This window comes from Lygodium microphyllum, chromosome 18, assembly GCF_053477565.2.
Source record: "Lygodium microphyllum isolate KBCC chromosome 18, Lygodium_microphyllum_v1.1.10, whole genome shotgun sequence".
NCBI classification, from domain to species: Eukaryota; Viridiplantae; Streptophyta; class Polypodiopsida; order Schizaeales; family Lygodiaceae; genus Lygodium; species Lygodium microphyllum.
Genome location: NC_141152.1, coordinates 14,048,999 through 14,070,839, shown reverse-complemented (window position 1 = coordinate 14,070,839; position 21,841 = coordinate 14,048,999). Strand labels below are relative to the sequence as shown.

Genomic DNA, 21,841 nt, shown 5'->3' with positions numbered 1-21,841 from the left:
TATTTACAAAGAACCGAAGAGAATCTGTCATTTACAGCTGCTGCCCTATCTCAACAGCTTATAGATGCAAAGAATTAAAGAAAATTAGTCATTTACTACTGCTACCCTGTCTCAATAGCCTATAGATGTTATCACATGCTATTGATTGGTCTTCTCCTGCCCTTGGCTGCTAGAGAAGGTCCTCCAATGGCTGCAAATCAGACCAATAGCATCTCCTCACTCTCTCTTGCAGGCTGAATATATTAAAATGTCTCTCTTCAACCTCTAAAGACGTTTTTCAGTCTTGCATGGGCATTTTGGCAAGTCGCAACCTTTCCAAATGGTTTTCTCAACACTATCCATAATTTTTTACAAGTGGCAACCTTCCTAAATGGTTTTTTCAGCATTATCCATAACTAAATATTAATTTTCAGTCTTTAAATACTGAAAATTGATCTAATAATTATTTCGGTGTCCTGAAAAATAATCTGATTGGCCAATAATTAAATTGGCTAGGCAACTTTCATTCCCGAGTGTCTATGCGTCATCTTTGACCATCATATTGGCATTAGGTACCACTAAATGCCACTTCTCTAGTATCACCAATTGACACTTATAGCCAAATGAATGACCTAGGCTAACAACTAGCACCAAATACCACCAAGTACCTATGTGGCATAACTTATAGCAACTTTTGCCTTTGACATCCGTGATTTCCTCCAATCCCAGGCTAGTAAATTTACTCTAACCCCAATTACATCTCACTTGTGCAACATTTACTTAACCATGTGATTAAAAATTAATCCACATATTAAGTGAGATTTCAAAAATACATGTCCTCATAACACTAGAAATATTTCATTTTCGTGTTGAGATGTCTAAAACGGAGGGAAAAATCAGCTATACCCTGCTAAAGAAAGTTTCTTCGTAGAACCTCCGACTCCTCACTTGGAAATGATACCATGTGAGTGTGCAATAAAAGAGGAAACGCAAACACAAAGAGAGAAAGCAAGAGAAAAGCATTGTACTTGACTACCACTTTTTATATGGAATGAATACAATGTCATGATGCTTTGTACTTTTAATTAAGTGTCTTACCTTTGTCAGTCCTATACAAGATTATGTTTATGAGTCCAAGCTGCCATCTTGGAACCTAATTCACTTATGTAACAGTTTGTCTCTACTTGTCTATGTCATCATGAGTTTGGTCTTTATCTTCCATCCGCCAGAGCATCTGCCATGCTCTAGTTCCCGTGTCTTTTGACAGCATATAGTCAGCCCATGCTCAACCATGATAGTCAAAAACTCATCAAGAAAAAAAAAAGGCAAAAATAATATAAAAGTGTCAGATGCTCTAGAAAAAATATGAATTAAGAAAGAGGACTAAATAAATTTTGTAAAATCATTTTCAAGCACGGGCTCACTCTCATGCAAAGACTCGTATGAAAAAAGAAAATGAAAGAAGAAAATCTGCACTGGACTCTGAAAGAAAGCTAAATACGATGAGGATGCTTCCATGACCAAACTCCAAAACCAGTCAGCACTTGATGAACTTAAGCAGAATTGCAATTTCTCAAGTCCATTCTTGCAGAAATGGTTTTCTCATCGGCTTGAGATTGCTTGCAACAATGGCAATCATCTTATAACAACGGCTGAGCAACATTGTAAAGTCAATACGCTTCAATATGATCCAACCTACTATGAGACTACTTTCTTGTGTTCTATCATCTTGGCTTGGTATCTAGACTTGCCACAAAAGTTAAAATACCACTCATTGCTTAATAAGATTCTGACTGAAGAGGGGTTGCACATTGCCACTCGCTTTGTAAGACCATCCTTGCTTGACAATCTGATTACTTACATTTGTGGACTAGCTACAAAAGTTGGAGTACAATCCAAATTTCTATGACTGATGGATTCCAAAAACTACAAAATACTGACCCCTGCATATAACTAACTTTTTTTTCTCATTGTATATATCCTTTGTTGCACTGACAAGAACCAAAGACCCTTTGACTTCTAAAATAACGCTATATCTTCTATGAGAGCAAGATCAAGGTACGCAATCACAACTTTTACTCACGGTACACTAGTGAAATGCACCCAAAAAAAAAAACAATTCTTTATATCTTTTGACTTTGCATCCACTGCATGGTATTCTCAAGATTTCACCAAGTAAATGCAAGCAAGTAATAGGTGACACAGCAAATGCAATGCACTTCATGTTTCAAGCCAACGTTATCGATCATAGAATCTTTCCTTAAAGATTCCAATATATGGCAACATCGTGACAACCAGATCATCTAAGAGACTCTCACAAAGACAAAGATATTTGAGCGCCATCAATACTAACATCCCAATTTCTTCATCCATCACTTCCCTTGACTACAATATATAATGGTCATCTACTTCTTGAGGGAAAGTCACACTTGCTTCATCAATACTACAAGTCTTCATCACCTAGTCATAGTTCTTCTTCACCAACTCTATATCACCAATGAGACAAGGTGCTCCTATCTACCTAAGTCATTTGCACTTTCTCTATTCCACTTCATTTATCCTAGTGCTACTATTCAAAGCAAGAAGAACTTTCTGTAATAAGGGACCAATTTCCTCCACTCCCCCTTGTATTGATTCCACAGAGAACCATGTGCTTCAAGAGCTATTGGATTGGACTCCACCTTTTGTCCATCTCCCCAACAGTGTCCCTCCAATAACTTTATTTTCCCTCAACAACGAGGACACTTTCTCCCATCTTCGCCAGTGCAAGATTCCTTTGTCATCCTTCATCAAGATAAACATCTATGGAGCAATCTTCTAACTATGTATTAGACTATGCATGCACATGCACTCACATAATATTTGCACCATAAGCTATTCACGATTTTGGATCCTCAAGTGTGGGACAACACTTAAGGCTTACCTAGAGTTCGACCCATCTCCCAATTCCACCTACACATGCAAGTCACCATACACATAAGTAAACACACCCCTTAGAAAGAGCACAAGTTGGGTTACAGGACTTTTGTAGACAATTATTTGAAGAATTGAAGAACCATCAACATCAGTGGCCTCTACATCCCCACCAACATTCCATGATTTCTTCTTCAATGCAGCCATCATTGATCCTTCATGCTGCCATTATTTTCCATCATTGAGCTACATCTTCTGGACATCATCTACAGCATCAACAAGAGCATCATTTCCTTCAACGCTAGGTCTTCATCATCAGGCACATTATTCTTCAGCAACACAAGTTCTTCATCAACAACATCCATTTCTCCACCATCAAGACCACTACTTCTTCCAAGATTATTAATGCTATTAGTATTTTATGAAGGCTAAAGTCAAAGGTCAAAAAAAACAAGTGCCGAGAGAGGAGAGACCTAGAGGCTAGGATGACTCATGAGGCATCACTATCATCATCATCATCTGAGTACTCATCAAGAGAGTTTGAAGATGACTCCTCATCATCGAATGATGAGGCACTCTCATACTCATCCTCACTGATAAGGTTACCATCATCATCAAATGATGGCTCCCTAGGCAATGATCGTCTAATTGTCGGCAAGGAGGGAATGTCATCATCAGGAACTGGCCAAGAGCTACTAGAGCCCCGCCTCATATATGTCTGCAAACCACTTGAACCACCCCTCGTCGATCTTGGAGGGCGTTCATGGCCAAAGGCTGAAGAGTCTCCAGCGCATATCCAAAATTTTGCCACCAAAATAGAGGCTTTACAAGTGACTCTCTTCTACAACAAGTGGAAGAAGAAAATGCCACGTCCTCTCTGATCTGCATAGCATCCAAGCTCCTCTAGGACTGTGTTGTGGTCATCTATGGGGACCACACGAGTCAGATATGCAAGCTGATCTAACCGGAGCTCTCTGTCATCCATGATCGCCAGCGACTTGTAGGCCGGATGCACCAATGTTGCAAAACCATAGATGGGCCTATGTATCCATGCCCATCTCCTCTCTGCTATCTCTATGATGTATACATGCTGAGAATCTGTGATCATCATGCAAGCCCGTACTTCCACCAATGCCGCTCTGAAGAAGTGAACAAGAAGCCCCATGGTGGACCCCTCGCAATCAGTCATGCGCAACACCCTATAAAAAGGGAGTCACGGCAATCGCAATGGCACGGACTTTCTGCCAAAATTGCTCGTCAAGGCACCGCCGCTACATGGCCTTCACCTCCTCTGTCTCATGCTCATCCCACTTATTCCATAGAGTGGACATCACTGTTTGGCGTAGCGCGGACTGCACCTCATAAAGCTGCTCAAACAATAACCACATATAAGCAACAGGAGGGGAAGCCTCCATGCTAGTAGAAGAACCAAACTCTAAGTAGATGGAACCATGAAAGGAATGGCGCGTATCTCCTATCTTCAACTCAGAAAGGACTAGTACAAGCCTGCATGTTAGCCCTACACTGAAATATAAAACCCTACAAAAGGGATCAAAATCTGGAAGTATAGATGTGAGTAGTGAGATGCTCCAAGAAATAAAAGTGAAAATAAAATCGAATAAAGCAAAGCTAAGTGCAATACAATGAGTATATAAGTATACAGGGGAAGTCTAAAAAGGGAAAGGCCAAGTGTGTGGCCACCATCGCATACAACAAGGTGGAAAAGTGGTCCTAGAAGGTGTAGTGGATATCCTAAGAATGAATGTGTAAAGTGCAATAGGTGAGTCACTAGCATACTAATCAAGCAATCCTTCAAGAGTGGTGAAGGAGATAGATTGTTGAGATTGTTCGCATGCCATATATCCAGTAGCCGCTAGAGCAGATGATGAAGCAATAAGAAGCATAGCTCCATTGTGTACAAAACCTATTTTTCTTAGGAATTTACTACCAAAGGGATCGTATGTCTTTGTTTCCATCGAAGGAAGTGATGTCACTCTTGTTTTGGATTGCCTTTGCATCTTGCAAGTACTTGCCACTGTCGGTTTTCCCTCTTGAAGAAGGGGCAACCAACCCTCGTCCCTTTGAATATATGTGTGTGGAGAACTTCTTGTGGACTTGATCATGCAGCCTCACATAACGCAAAAACTAACACTCGAACTCATAGAAGGTTAGCAATCTAGATTGTGAGATAATGTGTTGGATAAAATTTTGGATTGCCTTTGCATCTTGCGAGTACTTGCCACTGTTGGTTTTCCCTCTTAAAGAAGAGGCAACCAACTCTCGCCCCTCTGAATATATGTGTGTGGAGAACTTCTTATGGACTTGATCATGCAGCCTCACGTAACACAAGAACTGACACTCGAACTCATAGAAGATCGGCAATCTAAGTTGTGAAATAATGTGTTGGATAAAATGAAAGTATTTGTTGGGCAACTTGTTTAAGAAGAACGTGACCTGATTGTCGTCTAACTTTGGGGAGCCAATAGTAGCAAACTCGGCCAGTAATCGCTGATATTCAACCAACTTAAATTTCAAAGCATTCCCTTCCTTAATGAAAAACTCCTGAAGCTCAAAATCAAGATTGATTCATCAAGTGCGATCTCAAGTCGTATAGCAGTTAATGAGATGACTCTAACGCTCAGATGTGATTGGAAAATACTATAATTGAGAGTGGAACTCAGGAAGCAATCCATGCGTTAACTCAATATTGGTTGTGGCATTGCGGGCTCTCCATTGACCGATGTGATCAAGGTGAGCTAATCAAGGATCCGATCGGTATCAACGACGAGGTTCCAAAGTCCCTGAGGTTCGAGCACTTGTTGCATGAAGTTCGACCAATTTGTGAAATTCAACCTGTTAAAACGAGTGGGAAGACATTCTTGGCCATTGCAATAGGAGCAATAGTGCTAGGAGATGGAGAAGGTGTATAATGGGGGTAGGGTGCATAGGGAGGATAGGGAGATGGGGTGGAGTACACTTGGGAAGTAATCCCAAAGTGCCCACCGTATATACGAGAAGTGTGTATAGCGGATCCAAATGTGGACATTGGTGAGTTAGAGATAGGCATGGTGACCGCCTGAGGAGCCCATGGTGGAGAGATAGGGACACAGGGAGCAACGGATGGAAATCCCTGCATAGGAGTGACCCAAGGGATATGGGATGACAACCCATAAATAGAGGATGGATATCCTTGCATCTGAAAGGTCATGTCGCGAGTTTGTGAGCGTCCAGGGGTAGTGAGGGGGATGCCCATCACAGCCGTTCCAAAATGAAAGGACATGGTAAAGTGGGGGTAGGTGAAAGGTACAATTGTCAATATTAAAGGGTAGCATTCCCCCCAAGAGGTGGAATGAATGGAGGGTAGGTAGATGGTGGAAGAGAGAATAAGGTGTTAGGAGCGGAGATGGAAGATCCAAATCCTAGTGTGCTTTAAGCGGAAGTGGAATGTAATCCAAGATGTTGAAATGAATATATGAGTAGATCACAATGTGGAGAAGTTAGAGGTGGGAGAGGAGGGAGTTAAGAAGTGTGGTTTACTTGCTCAAATAAAACAGAAGGTATAGACATACCTAATAAAGGATATCTGCTTGGAGAGTCTCCTCTATTAAAGTTAGCATACTAAAAACCATTCGGCTCATGCACACCAAAAGGAGAAACAAGAGGGTTTTGGCTCATACGACTCAAAAGGATTATACAAAGCTGATATAAGGCCTAGCTAAGATAAAGGAGATGGATTGCCAAACACGCCAATGTTGTGGTCTCTCTAAGATCAAAGAAATGGCAAGTCTCACCAATTGGTCCAAACAAAGTAGTATGAACTCGTTGGAGGACTGTGATTCGAACTACACGTGATGCACAAGTACTCCTCAAACTCTTCATCTATAAGATGATCAAAACAAGAAGAAGAAGATGGTAAAGCTGAAGGTTGTCTCTATCTCCTTCTCGAGACCATAATGCCTTCTCAAAGCCTCCAATGATGGAGACGCCTAATAGGGCATCATCAGATCCGAAGAAGAAGATGCCTGCAATATTAGGAGTCAAAATTGAGTCGCATGTGAATCTCGCACAAAGACTAGCCTTCACAATCACCGCAAGATACACTTTAGAAGAGCACCAATTCTCATACCATGTGAAGCTATGCTAAGGTTTGCACTCAGAAGACACAACGTGTACAACCAAGACTGAAAGACAAAGACTCAAGCAGAGACAAGCAACATGAGCTCTCTATAGAGCTCTGCAAAGATCTGCTCCTCCTCATCGACCTCCTGATGTACACTCGCAAGAGTGTCGCCCGTCAACTTGAAAGTATCAACATTCACCTACACAATGCACATCAGATAATAGATTATAAATACTAAATTGTTGACTATAATACTATAAAGTAACAAGTTGAAACCAACAAATTTAAAAATTAAACTTGACTTATCATTTTATGGTTAGGTGTTTACCTGCTTTGGACTACCCATACTCATCATGGCCTTCATCATGCACAAGTTAGTGCGGCAATAGACTAGCCGCTCTAACTGTCGTGCACTAAGACGATTGCGAATCTTCGTGTGAATGATAGAATAGGCACTCCAGTTTCTCTCACATGCACACGAAGAGCAATCCTGTGCAAGGACTCTCATGGCCAAGGGCTGAAGAGACTCCAGCGCATATCCAAAATTTTGCCACCAAAATAGACGCTTTACAAGTGACTCCCTTCTCCAACAAGTGGGAGAAGAAAATGCCACATGTCCTCTCTGATCTGCATAGCATCCAAGCTCCTCTAGGACTGTGTTGTGGTCATCTATGGGGACCACACGAGTCAGATATGCAAGCTGATCTGACCAGAGCTCTCTGTCATCCATGATGGCCAGCGACTTGTAGGCCAGATGCACCAATGCTGCAAAACCATGGATGGGCCTATGCATCCATGCCCATCTCCTCTCTGCTATCTCTATGATGTATGCACGCTGAGAATCTGTGATCATCATGCAAGCCCGTACCTCCACCAATGCCGCTCTGAAGAAGTGAACAAGAAAGCCCATGGTGGACCCCTCGCAATCAGTCATGCGCAACACCCTATAAAAGGGAGTCACAGCAATCACAATGGCACGGACTTTCTGCCAAAACTGCTCATCAAGGCACGGCCGTTGCATGGCTTTCGCCTCCTCTATCTCATGCTCATCCCACTCATTCCATAGAGTGGACACCACTGTTTGGCGTAGGGTGGACCGCACCTCATAAAGCCGCTCCAATCTTCAACTCAAGTTTGCTATGCTTATGATACATCGCAAGCACCTTCACCTTCACCGTGAAGAAGGTGACAACAGATGTAGCCTTGCGTACCACCCTCTTCACCCATTTTAGCTTCCCGATGTCCTCCATGAGCAAGTTCAAACAATGACTTGCACATGGAGTCCATACGATCGAAGGAAACTCGGCCTCAAGCAAACGGCCCATACGCCGACAATTGGATGCATTGTCGGTCACAACTTGCACCACATTCAACAGGCCCACCTACAAGCATATCATACATGGCACAAATTATAAAAGCTTTGGGGAGAGATGAATCATGAATCACGACTTGAAAATTCTAATTATGATTCATGAATAATGAAAGAAACTTTAAAAAGACAATGTGTAGCTCAATGATAGCTTGTCGAATGTGGCGGTAGATGAATGGGCCGGTCGTTTTTCTTCCCCTCTTGCTCGTGTCTACGGCCCACAAAAAACATGTGCCAAGTGGACATGAAACGAGTATGTTGATGATACCCCGTTTCTTACGGTCACTCCATCCATCGGTGATAATGAAGCAACCGTATTTTGTCCATGCGGCCCGAATAGGATGAAGGGCTTTATCAATCCTCTCCTTCTCTTCATCAATCTTCTTCGTCCTCATATCATTGTATGAGACGTCGCTCCATCCTTCACATGGGCCCACATTGGAGATGGTTCTCACCATCTTCTTCCATTGCTCATGCTTTAGGATGTTGAATGCAAGATTACACTCGATCACCGTACGTGCAATCTCAACATCGGCTTGTCGTTGCCTTTCTCTAAGAAAGGCAACGGATCCATATGTATGATCGGGAGCTTGAGAGAGAGAGGATTGCCTCTTGGTACCGCATGAGCCTCTACCCTTTGCCTTTTGCCAATGCCGGAGCCTGAAGTAGATGTGGAGTCGGTACCACCAATGGTGGAGGCCTCACCCGCATAGGTCGAATATAGGCCTACATTTGAGGCTTCCTCATGAGTAGGCATAGGTGTAGATGTTGTGGCCGCCACCACCTCCTCTAGTGGATCCCCCTCTCATCTTGGCGAGAGGTGTAGATGCTGCAACCGCCACCTCCTCCTCTAGTGGATTCATCCGCAATGTGTTGAGGGATCCACTAGAGGAGGAGGAGGAGGATGAGTGTCCACTCTATGGAATGAGTGGGATGAGCATGAGATAGAGGAGGCGCAAGCCATGCAACGGCCGTGCCTTGACGAGCAGTTTTGGCAAAAAGTCCATGCCATTGTGATTGCCGTGACTCCCTTTTATAGGGTGTTGCGCATGACTGATTGCGAGGAGTCCACCATAGGCCTTCTCGTTCACTTCTTCAGAGCAGCATTGGTGGAAGTACGGGCTTGCATGATGATCACAGATTCTCAACGTGCATACATCATAGAGATAGCAGAGAGGAGATGGGCATGGATGCATAGGCCCATCCATGGTTTTGCAGCATTGGTGCATCCGGCCTACAAGTCGCTGGCCATCATGGATGACAGAGATCTCCGGTCAGATCAGCTTGCATATCTGACTCGTGTGGTCCCCATAGATGACCACAACACATTCCTAGAGGAGCTTGGATGCTATGCAGATCAGAGAGGACATGTGGCATTTTCTTCTCCCACTTGTTGGAGAAGGGAGTCACTTGTAAAGCGTCTATTTTGGTGGCAAAATTTTGGATATGCGCTGGAGACTCTTCAGCCCTTGGCCATGAACGCCCTCCGAGATCGACAAGGGATGATTCAAGTGGTTTGCAGACATATATGAGGCGGGGCTCTAGTAGCTCTCGTCCAGTTCCTGATCATGACATTCCTCCTTTGCCTACAGTTAGACCATCATTGCCTAGGGAGCCATCATTTGATGATGATGGTAACCTTATCAGTGAGGATGAGTATGAGAGTGCCTCATCATTCGATGACGAAGAGTCATCTTCAAACTCTCTTGATGAGCACTCAGATGATGATGATGATGATGATGATGATGATGATGATGATGATGATGCTGCCTCATGAGTCATCCTAGCCTCTAGGCCTCAGCTCTCTCGAGTCTCATCTTTTTGTATCTACTTAGTACTATCACTGATGATTGTATCCAGTTTCACTCATTGATGATTGTATGATATATCCAGTACACTGTACCATTCGGCGTTGCCCGCATGTTTACTGCTCGCATGTGATTGCGATGGCTTTTTACCTCATGTATTCAGCATATTTTGCAATGGCATTGCTAGTTTCACTTTAAACATGTATTCTATTATTTATAGTTTTAATTTTTTGTACTAATATCGTACCATACCTTATAAAATCTTAAGGTACCATTTAATACCGTATTTTATCGTACCGTACCGTATCGTACTTTTCGTACCTAACAACTATGCCTTTGATATAATAAATAAATTATCAAAAAGATGAGATTCAAGAATATTGGTAGGAATATCAAGCCCAAAAGTTCTACAAAAGAGATCCATAGGCTGACCACACTTTATCCTTGAATCTATCATTTACCATCACTTTCTCCAACAACTTGCCACCATCTTTGCCATCACCATCAGCCTACCTGCATTCAGCCCTCATCAGCTCCCCACTGCCAGCCATCATCGCCTTCATCTCTGCATGCTGGGGCCTGGACTAACTCCTGTTGCTGCTGTTCATCACCCTACAGCTGGCTATCAGTCCCAAATCAGCTGCCCTGCTGCCAGCATCATCATTTAGCCTGTGTTTTATGCATCTCCCACCTTGGCAACATCACTGCTGCTTCCCAAGGTGCCCAGACTCCTGCATTTTGCAGGCTGTCCGTAACACGCTGCTAATTACATCATCCTCCTGCTGTGTTTCAGCTCAGCTACTCTCAAATGTCAAATTACTGCTATTTTTTGCAGTCTACACTGCCTTCCTCAGCCTCAGTGTCCACTCCTGCCTTAGAACTGATGCTTCAGCATTTTACTCCTATCACTGCTGGGCCTTCCATATCACCTCTAGAAATTGAATTCGGTGGTTTGCTGTGCTTGGGATCTGTCATAGTACGGCACACACCTTCGACATCCCTCAGCCCACTCCCTTGAAAGTCAGTGGCTGTTGGAAAGCTCTGCATTCCTTGAGCATTCCCCTTGTATCACCTACCTCTATATACTCAGTTACTTCTTTGAGTTTCCATTCATTCTTTCATCTTTCATTTCTGAGTATTTCTGAGTCATGTGGTTGGTAGTACATTTCATGTTTTCTTTGTAAACCCCAGTGCATCCTCCCAGGTCACTGCCTAGACAAGGGTTTTTGGACCATAGATGTGGTACCTAGCTCTGCTCTAAGAATCTCATGGAGTACTGACAGCTTGCTCCATATCATGCATGCTATCATCATAGTCAATGTTCTCTTCATGAACTAACATCCATCAGAAATTTCTCCCAGGTCCATCTTATCCTCCAAGTGGCACTCTCCTTGTGTGTGAGGCTGGGCCCTCAAGTCTCCACTCCGTAGAGAAGTATTGTTATTGAAAAGCCATAGCTTTGTGTAATATGCACACTATCTCTCAAGTACCCCTGGTGTTGCAAGATTCTGTGCTAACATGACCTCCGTAGCCTTCAGCATAGAGAATTGTGGCTCTTTGAAGGTCACTCCAAGTATACATATTATCTAACAATCCGAGTGGACTCTCGACCAACTGCGAAGTAGTGCTTTGATCTGATCACCCAAGCATGTGTCATGTTAAACACCATGATAATGGTCTTTCCAACATTTACTAAAAGGCAAATGTCTGTGCAGGAAGCATCCATACTGATAGGGGAGCCTGAGATCAGCACAATGCTGTCTGCATATAACAGGATGGGTATCCAAAATATTGGCATCCATTTGTTGAGTTGAATGCAAGACAGAGAGTTCTATTGAAACTAAAACTGTGAACTGACTTGACTAAGGACCAAGGTAACCGTCTAGAGCAATTTTTAATGTCCAAAACTTTGGCCAGTTAGGTATCCATGGTCTTGCCGGAAACTTTTTATTTTGTCAACGAAACATGACCAGGACACAGTTGACTACATTCTTCCCATTCAGAGTGCATACCTTCCTGAAGCAATACTCCTCAAGAACTAGAACTAGAATAATTGTTGGCACTAGCTGCCTTTGAGACTTGGCCACAAATCTAACCTGCAAAACTGATTTTTCCCTAAAAACTACTTGCATGGGTTGGATACTCCACAACTGCAATTCCCAAGCAAACCAACTTAGTTACAGATTCAAAATCATGCATCAGTCATTATTAGAGTTTTTGCATAGTTTATAAATCCTAATCCTAGAGACAAGAAAGGTCCACAAAATGTCCATATCTGAAGAGACGATAAACACAAAAGAAGATTGAGCATGGCTTATATGAATGCATATGCACAATGCAAGATGAGAACTTCCTCTTCAGCACCATGATTGTTGCTTGGCTCACACATCGACACTAAAGCCATATATTCAAGACCACTCCTTGGATAAACTGATACCCTAGACTGTTCTCAAGATCTAGGCCAGTCTTGGAATCCATCCATGTCTTCTACGTTCAGCTTTTACTTATGCATGTTGTCTAATAAAATTGGGACAAATATAAAAGAAAAATAGATCTGAGGACACTGTACAGTCTTGCATGCTTTGATCAGTTGATACTGCTAGACTGCTTTCAAAAGTAGCTTATAAATATTTTTCTGAACCATTCAAAACCCAAAACATTAAATTGACCACTGCAGATCTCATTCGCTTCGAGACAAGCATTTCAAAAATCCGGTCAATGCCTCAAAGCATAACAGTTCGGGCAAAAGCAACTGTAAAACTAATCTACATGACAACTCCTCTAGTATCAAAAAGCTTCCTCAAAAATTAATAACTGCCAGCACTGTCAATACAGAAATAATTTGTAAAATTTATTGAGCATATGAAACTTGAGCGCCTTACCTGCTCTATAGAATTCATTCCAACAAGCGTACTTGCAATGTCTCGATTTTCCAGAGCATAATGCAGTGCTAGTTCAGAAATATTTTTCCCTCTCAGCTTGCAATGTGCAGCTGCGGAAGCACAAGCAGACTACACAAAAGTGCAATAACAAACGAAAGCTCATATCAGAATAAAACATGTCAGACTATATAGAGTATGGACCATATCCTGCAAGTATGATCTAGAAAAGTACTTCTGTGATCAAATCTTTGATACCAGATTACTTAAAGTAAAATACATGAAATCTTCAGGTCACAATGATAGGTCACAATTATCAACAAAACAACTCATTCGATGTTACAAGTGAAGGATGCTAATTAAAAATATTGCTTCCACAGACCTGAACTACAAGATAAGGACTGAGTGCTACTGCAAAAAATGGACATTTCAAGAAAAGTTTGACATTTCCAGTCACTTGTCATTCTTCTCAGTGTCTCTATCTCAGTCATAGTGAGTATTCTATCATCAGAGATACTGTGGAAGGTATTACTATCTAAGCAGAAATTTGCTTTTGCTCTTGAAACAATTCTGCTACAATGTGCCTGCACCCCATGGCACATTGGAGCAGCACCAGCTAATGCAGCCAGAAAGCCATCAGTTTGTTTTGAAGGTTCTTCTAACAAAAACCCTTGCAGGTCTAATGCCAGGTGCCAATCTGGCCATTCGTAAAAGTAAAGAAACACCTCTTGGACTTGAGACACCTTGGTATCAAAAGCAACAACTAAAGCAAAACACACTTTGAGAGCCTACTGTGTTAGCAAGGTCTTAGAATCTGAGAGGTGTGATGTCCACATGGAGAAAAATTACTGTTGTGACATTATAAGAGAGCATTGTCCTTTATCACTAATGATTTATTGTCTTGCTGGTACTAAGATCTAAATCTTTTCTAACACAGATGGCCATCAAACTCTGAGCACAATCTAGCTGTAGCTTTCATAGCTCATCTCTACGTGGCTTGAGTCCAAAATATGAGGCAACAAGCTATCTGCTCTCAGGCGAAGCCAAATCTACCACATTGCACCCTCTGCCAAAGTGTTTCTCTAGTGACCATGTAGGCAGCTGGGAGGAAGGAGCAGAGAACCTCATACCATCAACCTCCACTCGTCACCCAAAAATTTTAAAGCAGTTGAAGAACTCATGTTACATACAGTTTATTTGGAAACATCACATCATATCCTCTCATACAGTCCTCGAACAGCAATCATCTACAGCATGCCCAGCAACATGAAAACTGGGAAAAAGCATTTAAAAATACATTGAGCATCTTCAAATTGTTGAAAACACAGTTTCACAAGCTAAAGTATTCACCTGCAGCTCTTTGGGCGCCGGATGCCATGATGGTGGCCCACTTTCTGTAAGCAGCCCCATGGACAATGGAGAAGCATTCACAACCCCAACTCCTTTGGACTTCAAGTATGGCAGCAAATCTTCCAAAGAGGAATCATTCAAACTGTAGTGACAGTACGAAAGAACAACATCTATTGTTCCAGGTGGTACTCTATCCAATACATATCGGAAAATTTTAAGGGGAAGACCGGTGATGCCAATATAGCGTATTTTCCCAGTTTCCTTTAGTTTAACAAGGGCAGGAATTGTTTCCATGATTACCTGCATATTTTGACAAAAGCACGTTTGAACCTTCAAACAAATTTTGCAAGAAAAGTGAGATGCTACTCAAGTGCAAGATGATCAACTAAGTCATATGTGGAGCAGAATAACTTTTATCTGGATCGTAACCACCCATGAGATGAGAACCTGAGCAAAAAAGTATTCAACCAAAATTGGCCAAATGAAAAAACAAGAAAATTCTGGAATGTAAGACCAGCATACTGTAGGGCGTTGATTATGATGAATTTTAACTTAATGACTGATTGCTTTTTTGGCTGGAATTGTGTCAATGAGACATTGCAACTGCTGTTTTGTGCGTCAACCCAAACGCATTTTATGGCAAGCCCCTAGAGCTTCATATAAGAAAATTTATGCTTGCTTGTTTGATAGTCTGCTGGAGCACCTCTGTTCACAACACAGCTAATACTCATTTTACACAACTTCAATTGCATCATCATGAGAGATCACTGATCAAAGTTCTCTGCATAATGTTCACATGTTTGTACTGGATGACAGGTTTGACTTGTTGCAGGCTAGTTTCTACAATGAAAGGCTGCTTGAAAAGTCAAATCTTGGACACTACAAGCATGTAGCTAGATCAGTTAAGACAGATGCTAGATGCTAGCAAACCCGGTATCACCAGCTAACATCAGGCTAGAACTTGGGGCCAGACAACTTAGCAGAATATAGACTTATCCCAAGGACTAAGCATCGACAGAACAGTTCTCATGAATCCTGTTGTATCAGGCATGTGAAACTTAGCAGCATGCTTTCGGTAACAATGATACATTGACTCACTACAGCGTCCACAGGCCATAGTTACTTTCTTCTTTTTTGTTATGTTTTGTGAGTCGGGCCAATGACATTGTACTCCATTGGCCTGCCAAACTCTTTACCAGTGGCTTAAGAGATACAAGGAAAAATACCCAGTTTATTCCCACTTCTGCATGCAAAGGTACACTGGAAGACCAAGAAAATCTCTCCCTTGGCGTGGCTGGAGACCAACAGTCCCGCCAACCAGGGCAGGTAATTTGAGGATAGCAATAACCTTTTCAGGATCCAGGGCCAGTCCTTCTGCTAAAACTATTTGACCCAAAAGAGAGGCTTGGACTACCAGAAATTGACCGTTGAATGAATTGAGCCAGAGTCCAATCTGTAGGTACTTTTTGAAGAACAACCATAGCTGATGTAAGTGTTCCTCAAGGGCAGCTTCTTTAGGTGTATCAGCTGTTCTTGAGAAACTTTAGGAGTCATCCATAAATACTTTGAAGGTGTTGAGGAAATTCTTGAAGATGAGCTAGATATTTCTTTGGAAGGTAAGAGGGTGTAGTAGCCAACCCAAAGCCATCCTTTTATACATGAATGTATCCCCAAAAGTGATGAAGCCAATCTTTGACCTATTTGCAAGGTGATTGAAGATTCACTTGTAGCTAGTGAAGCCATCCATGAAGCTATATGGGGTGTGTCCAACTCCAAAAACCCATTTTATTGTAGCTTTGTTGAGGGGTTGAAAATCTACACAATTTTTTTCAACCCAACAGACAACTACATGTTGGTTTCCAGCCTGGCCTTCCACTTTCAGCAACATCTCAACTCCAACTAGAGGTTACAACACTAGGATCCATCTTTGGTGGACGACACACATCGACCCCTCCCTCAGCCCACTCTCAAAAGAGCCACTGGTTGTTCCACAGCTCTCCCCTTGAGCATCTTTTACACTCTTTCCTGCATTTACAGCATTCATTTCTTCACTTCAAAGTTCTCTTTAAAGCTTCACTATTTGTGTTTTTGCATTTTTGTGTTTGTGTTTGAGTTCTTTGTGTTTAAGCCATGGTCATATACTTAGTGTTTTCTCTTGCAAACCCTAAAAACCTAGCATATCTCCACTAAGTGGATAGATGAAAAATTATGAAGGATTACCCAAGCATTCTTTAACCATATGAAAAAGCTTTTTGGTTGAAAATAGCTTAATAGAAGACGAAGGGCTGTCATAACACAATAGAAAAAGAAATTGTATCATTTTCATTATTTTGTATATTTAGTTATTTATTAAATTTGTTTCCTTTGCACTTACTAGATATTAAAAAAAGTGTATTAGAGCTAACCACTAATGAATGATCACATATGGTGGACCAAGCAATGGGTTAAAGAAAAGATAGTACACACTTCCATCTATATGACCCAATTGAACGCATGTGACTAAAACTCAAGTATATCAAAGTCAAGCTCATACATAGAAACGATTAATACCTTGAACTATGGACTAGATCCGCTAGAACAAACAATTATACTCAATAAGATTATATAATCATAAAATGTTTGTACAATGTGCATGTATAAGCTAAAAGCTTAAAATACACATATCTTTGCATAGAAAACTCATAAAACGATTTCAACAATGTGTTTATAATGTACTCGTAAAACCCTTTCATATCATACCCATATTGGAGTCCCTAAATTTTAGGAGTCTCTAATTGATTTAAAAATGATAGTTTTAAAAAATAAAAATGACATTCTAAAAATAGTACGCTTTGTACTGTAATCCTACCACTTGTCATACCTCATCACATGTGGCTAGAACACTTGTCTTGTGCTACTTCAATTTACCTCTCCTCTTTCAACTAGAAAGAGAACTCATTCTAGGTTAGTTTTCTTAGCTATAAACTATTATATAGCAACTGAAGATAACCTAAAGCTGATCCCATTCATCTATATCATAATCCTCTGCTCCTCCATCATCGAATACTTCTATATTCTCTCTTCTTTCGCTATTGTTTTACAAGACAACAAACCTATAAACTCATTATAGCACCTTCTCCTCGAGCTCTTCTTTCATTTCAAAAACAAGAAGAAAGCCCTATCCATGTATTGATGTTCATTAACAGAGAAAGGCTTATTTTTTCTCTTTTTACTCTCGTATTCTAAAGAAATCAGTTGTTTTTATTACATAGTAAGTAATGCATATGTGTATGTACATCTTTACATGATCTAGTGAGAGTGAGAACTACTCCTTGCTCTCGAGTTAATTGTAACTAAGCTCTTTCTTAAAGGACTTGGATTAAGCAAAAATATATGCTTTTTGGGAAGGTGTTGCCCATCTTCAACTCTCAATCTTGTCTCTATTACTTTTACATCTCCATTTCCCAAAGGACTCATGGATATGTAGTCTTCAGCAATGAAATTGTGCAGGTCAGAAGGTGTGATATATCTGGATATTCAAAGTAAGTTTATAAAAGTCTCAAACAGCATAAACAGGCTGGTCAACCATTACCCCACCTCATCCAGTTTAGTTGCAAGACTATGTGGCCTCCAATGGAGAAATTCTGCAGATCAGCAAGAGTATTGAGCAAAACCATCAAAGGTGAGCCATGGCACATCCAAGAGTGCGATTCCAAGCAGTTAGGCAGGTCATACAGGTTGCACCTCTCACTTAAAGGTTACAAATGTGCACATGCTTGAGGGTTCATTATGTTGCTCACTGAAACATTAAAGTAGACTTCTTCTCATCTACAAACTAGTGAGATACAAATATCTATTCATGAACAAACATGCATTTTTTTGGTACCCAAAACTGTTAAGCATCAAAACAAAACCTAGATAACCACACCTGATCAAGTGATGCAAATTCAATATCATGGCAGTGCATGATGTCAATGTAGTTGAGATTCAAACGTTTCAAACTTTCATCAATGCTTCTGATCACACGATCTGCACTGAAATCAAAACCTTCAATATAGCGCCCACATTTAGATGACACAACAAACTTGTCACGAGGCAATGATAGGGTTTTAAATGCCTTCCCAAGCACTTGCTCAGCCAATGTACCACCATAATATCTGCACGCAAGAAACTGTTTTGATTAACTGTGAGAATTGTGCTCATCTACCTACTTTAACAAATGCACTTCTCACCTTGATTAGTCAAGAGAGCTTAATCACCGAGAAAAGATACTGAATGAATACAGGTAAGACAGATACAAAATATGAGAACCAGCTTCAATTCACACAACGCAAAAGCTCTGGTGACTTTGATGGAAGGAGGTCTGTAGTACTTTACGCACCAGATTTGAGCAACATACTCATGTATACATTCCATGTGCACGCCAAAACATAAGGAACTGATCTTAGGCAAGTAAGCTAAATAGGCCCCAAAAAAAAACTGCATACAGATCATCTACAAAGCAATTCACAGCCTGAATTTGATGGAAGATGAGCTTTTATGACTTTAGAGGCACGATATGCAGTCTGCAAAGTGCCATCTAGGTTACAAGGAAAACAACAAGAAGAAATCCTATTTCCTGGAGAATAATGCACGGAACTACTATATAGATCATTTGGACCGTTCTTTCCAGTTTCATTTCAATGTTTATCACGTACCTTTTTTTTTTTACTAACTCTTTTTTTTAAATATGCGCTGGATTTATATGTTGGGGGGGGGGAAGGGGAGGGGAAGCACAATTGTTTATCAGACAATGTTGCTGCACAAGAGGAAGGGTGCTTACGGGGAGGTATCAAAGAAGTTGATGCCAAGGTGCGCAGCTTCATGGACAGAAGCGATGGCATCTTCCTCCTTCACAGTCCCGAAGACGTTGCCAAGGGGCGAGCCACCGAAGCCAAGCCTGCTGATCCGAAGGCCGGTACGCCCGAGCTCGCAGAAACCTAGTCCGGAGCTCTCCATTATCACAGGTCCAGACACACGGACAGAGACGGGGGGCGAGAGAGAGAGAGACACGCGCACAGAGGGTAAAGATCGAGTTAAGCTGCTGTGACGGGGATGGCCAAAGCCTTATCTGCATGCCAACGTCATTGACGAAGACTAATGTTAGCAGCAGGCGCATGGAGTATCCACCTTTCCAGTTGTCCAAAATCTACTTGCTAGCCTAGAAAGTGCAATGATCCCAAAGTTGGTTACACACCAGATGACGGAACGCTCAACCTCTGCTCATATCGCAACCACAGTTGGTCGACCGCAGTTGGTCCATGAAAAGTGCAGTTTTACTAGATTTATGCACCTGCACACAAGTTCGTTGGTTAGACTCCACAGTTAGTGGTATCGCAGATTAAGGGAAGCAGAAAACAATTACAAAAAGCTGGTTTTGCAGGCCAAGAGTTGTAGCGCGGCACAGTTGCGTTACACCTCTTCCTCTACAACAACGACCGGCAATCTAGTCCCATCCCCACATCCCCACACGGGCTTTCCTCCTCCTCTCGGAAGACTAGACCTTGTTCTGCTCGACTACAGCAACGCGTGCCAGTCTAGTCCCATCCAGTTTTCCACAGTATACTCTTATTTTGCCTCAAATCATTTTTCATCCAGAGGCCCACCTCAATTCCCTCTCTGCATTCCTCTTGCCATTAAGCAGACCATCCTAAGCAATCGTACACATGGATCAAACCCTCGACATGTACCGAATGCTCACATTCCTAAACACAATTGAACTCAAGGACACCTCTGCACCTTTCACATTCTTACTTTGTATATATTGGTGCTCGTTTGTGTTGTTCCTAGTAGTTACAGGAGTTGTGCATCAATCAGCAGCATATTTTCGAAGCTGGTGGGTCTTCTCAAGACAACACACATTTTGGCTCGAGGTTCAACAATCTGTTTGGATCCATGAATTGGATGCACATGACCAACTCTTTTGCAAGTAGCTCAGATTTGATTATGCCTCCTTCCAGAGCGAGCTCTCAGCTATGCACTTCTTCGACTTGCACACAACGACTCCACACATCATATTGTTGATATCTTTGGCATGGGTGAGTCCACAGTGCGCAAATATTGTCACATTGTGGTCACTATTCTTGCCACAAAGATTCAGGCAAGCATCATCTCCATTCCGTCTGGGGCACAATTGTGGAGAATCATTGCAAACTTCCAGACACTCACATTGTTACCCAATGTTTGTGGTGCTATTGATGGCTCACACATCAAACTTGCCAAGTTGCCTAACATAGAGGACATACCGGCACAATATTGGTGCAGACATCATTTCCATTCTATTCTTTTGCAGGCCATTTGCGATGTGCAAAAGCGCATATGGGATGTTTGTGTATTGGCTCCTAGTGGTACCAACGACGCAGCACATTAGAAAGCATTAGCCATTTACAAGTGTTTCAAAAACAATGAAGTCTTGCAAGAGCTAGCCATGCTACTTCATGGTGTTTGTGTGCGCCCTTACCTCTTGGCTGATTCTGCGTATGGGGCATGTGCATACCTCATCAATCCCTTTAGGGAGGGGCACCCTCCAACCACTAGAGATTGGAAACAGTTCAATTGCCACTTGTCAAAGGGACGAGTGCCAATTGAGCATGTATTTGGAATGCTTAAAAATCGATGGTGCATCCTTAAGGACATTAATGTGGACCTGAATCGTATCCCCAAGTACATTGTTGCTTGTTGCGTTCTTCACAATCGTCTTATGAATGACATGCGAGATGAGCATCGAGAGGATAACTTCAATCCTCGTTTGAATGATGGTGGATTTGTGTGCAATGTCACAAGGTCTGAGCATGCTCAGGGTTAAGCCTTGTGGCAAGCTATGTACCAAGAGTGGACCCAGTGCATGCAAATATCTTGACTCCTTGCATGGCCTTACAATACAACAAATTTAACATCCTCGCATTTGTTGTTCCAACCTACATTCTGAAGCAGTTGTCATTTGCTATTGCATTCTTTTTTTATGGAATAGTAGAAGTGTAGCTATTTCATTTTTTTTCTCATGGTGTAACTTGATTGTCGTAATTCCATAAGTGGCTTTGCTTATAACCATCTCTACATTCATTCATGATCGATACAACAAACGCTCAAGGTAATGAACAATGATACTAGCAATCACGTATAGTTAGCAAACATTTAATCAATTCAACATCTACAAATACCATCTTTTAGTAAGGCACAATGAAGTGACAAAAATTAAGTCTGGGAAACACAAATAGGTTGCACAATAGGTGTGCTTATTTCCACCCTAAGGTGCATCCTCTATCTACTTGTGTTGATCACTTGATGTGGATGGATGACAATGAGCCAGGAGTTCTGCCATCCTAAATTGCATCTCCAACCTTTTCTCCTCCAATTCAATGCATTGAAACTCAACTCACTCCAAAGCCAATGCCAAAGCACCAAC

At 41.7% G+C, this 21,841-nt stretch overlaps 1 protein-coding gene and 1 pseudogene across 7 annotated transcripts in view; both read right to left on the bottom strand.

Annotated features, from left to right (window-relative positions):
• The window catches only part of LOC148020604 (NAD(P)-linked oxidoreductase superfamily protein), a 47,067-nt gene extending 27,061 nt beyond the window's left edge, over positions 1-20,006 (bottom strand). For 2 of the 7 annotated variants that reach the window (XR_015694569.1, XM_087698390.1), the window contains exons 1-5: positions 19,802-19,989; positions 19,220-19,729; positions 18,326-18,554; positions 14,419-14,718; positions 13,072-13,200 (exon numbers count right to left, since the gene is read on the bottom strand). Coding sequence is in view for 6 of the 7 variants with exons in the window: in XM_087698390.1 (XP_087554516.1) it covers positions 13,072-13,200; positions 14,419-14,718; positions 18,326-18,554; positions 19,220-19,395 (834 nt within the window). In the remaining variant the exon portion in view is untranslated. Of the gene's footprint in view, positions 1-13,071; positions 13,201-14,418; positions 14,719-18,325; positions 18,555-19,219; positions 19,730-19,801 lie in introns of all 7 variants that reach the window. The other 5 variants (XM_087698388.1, XM_087698387.1, XM_087698386.1 and 2 more) reach the window with 5 other exon arrangements.
• On the bottom strand, positions 3,553-9,234 carry LOC148020605 (uncharacterized; annotated as a pseudogene).
• Positions 20,007-21,841: the final 1,835 nt, after the last annotated feature.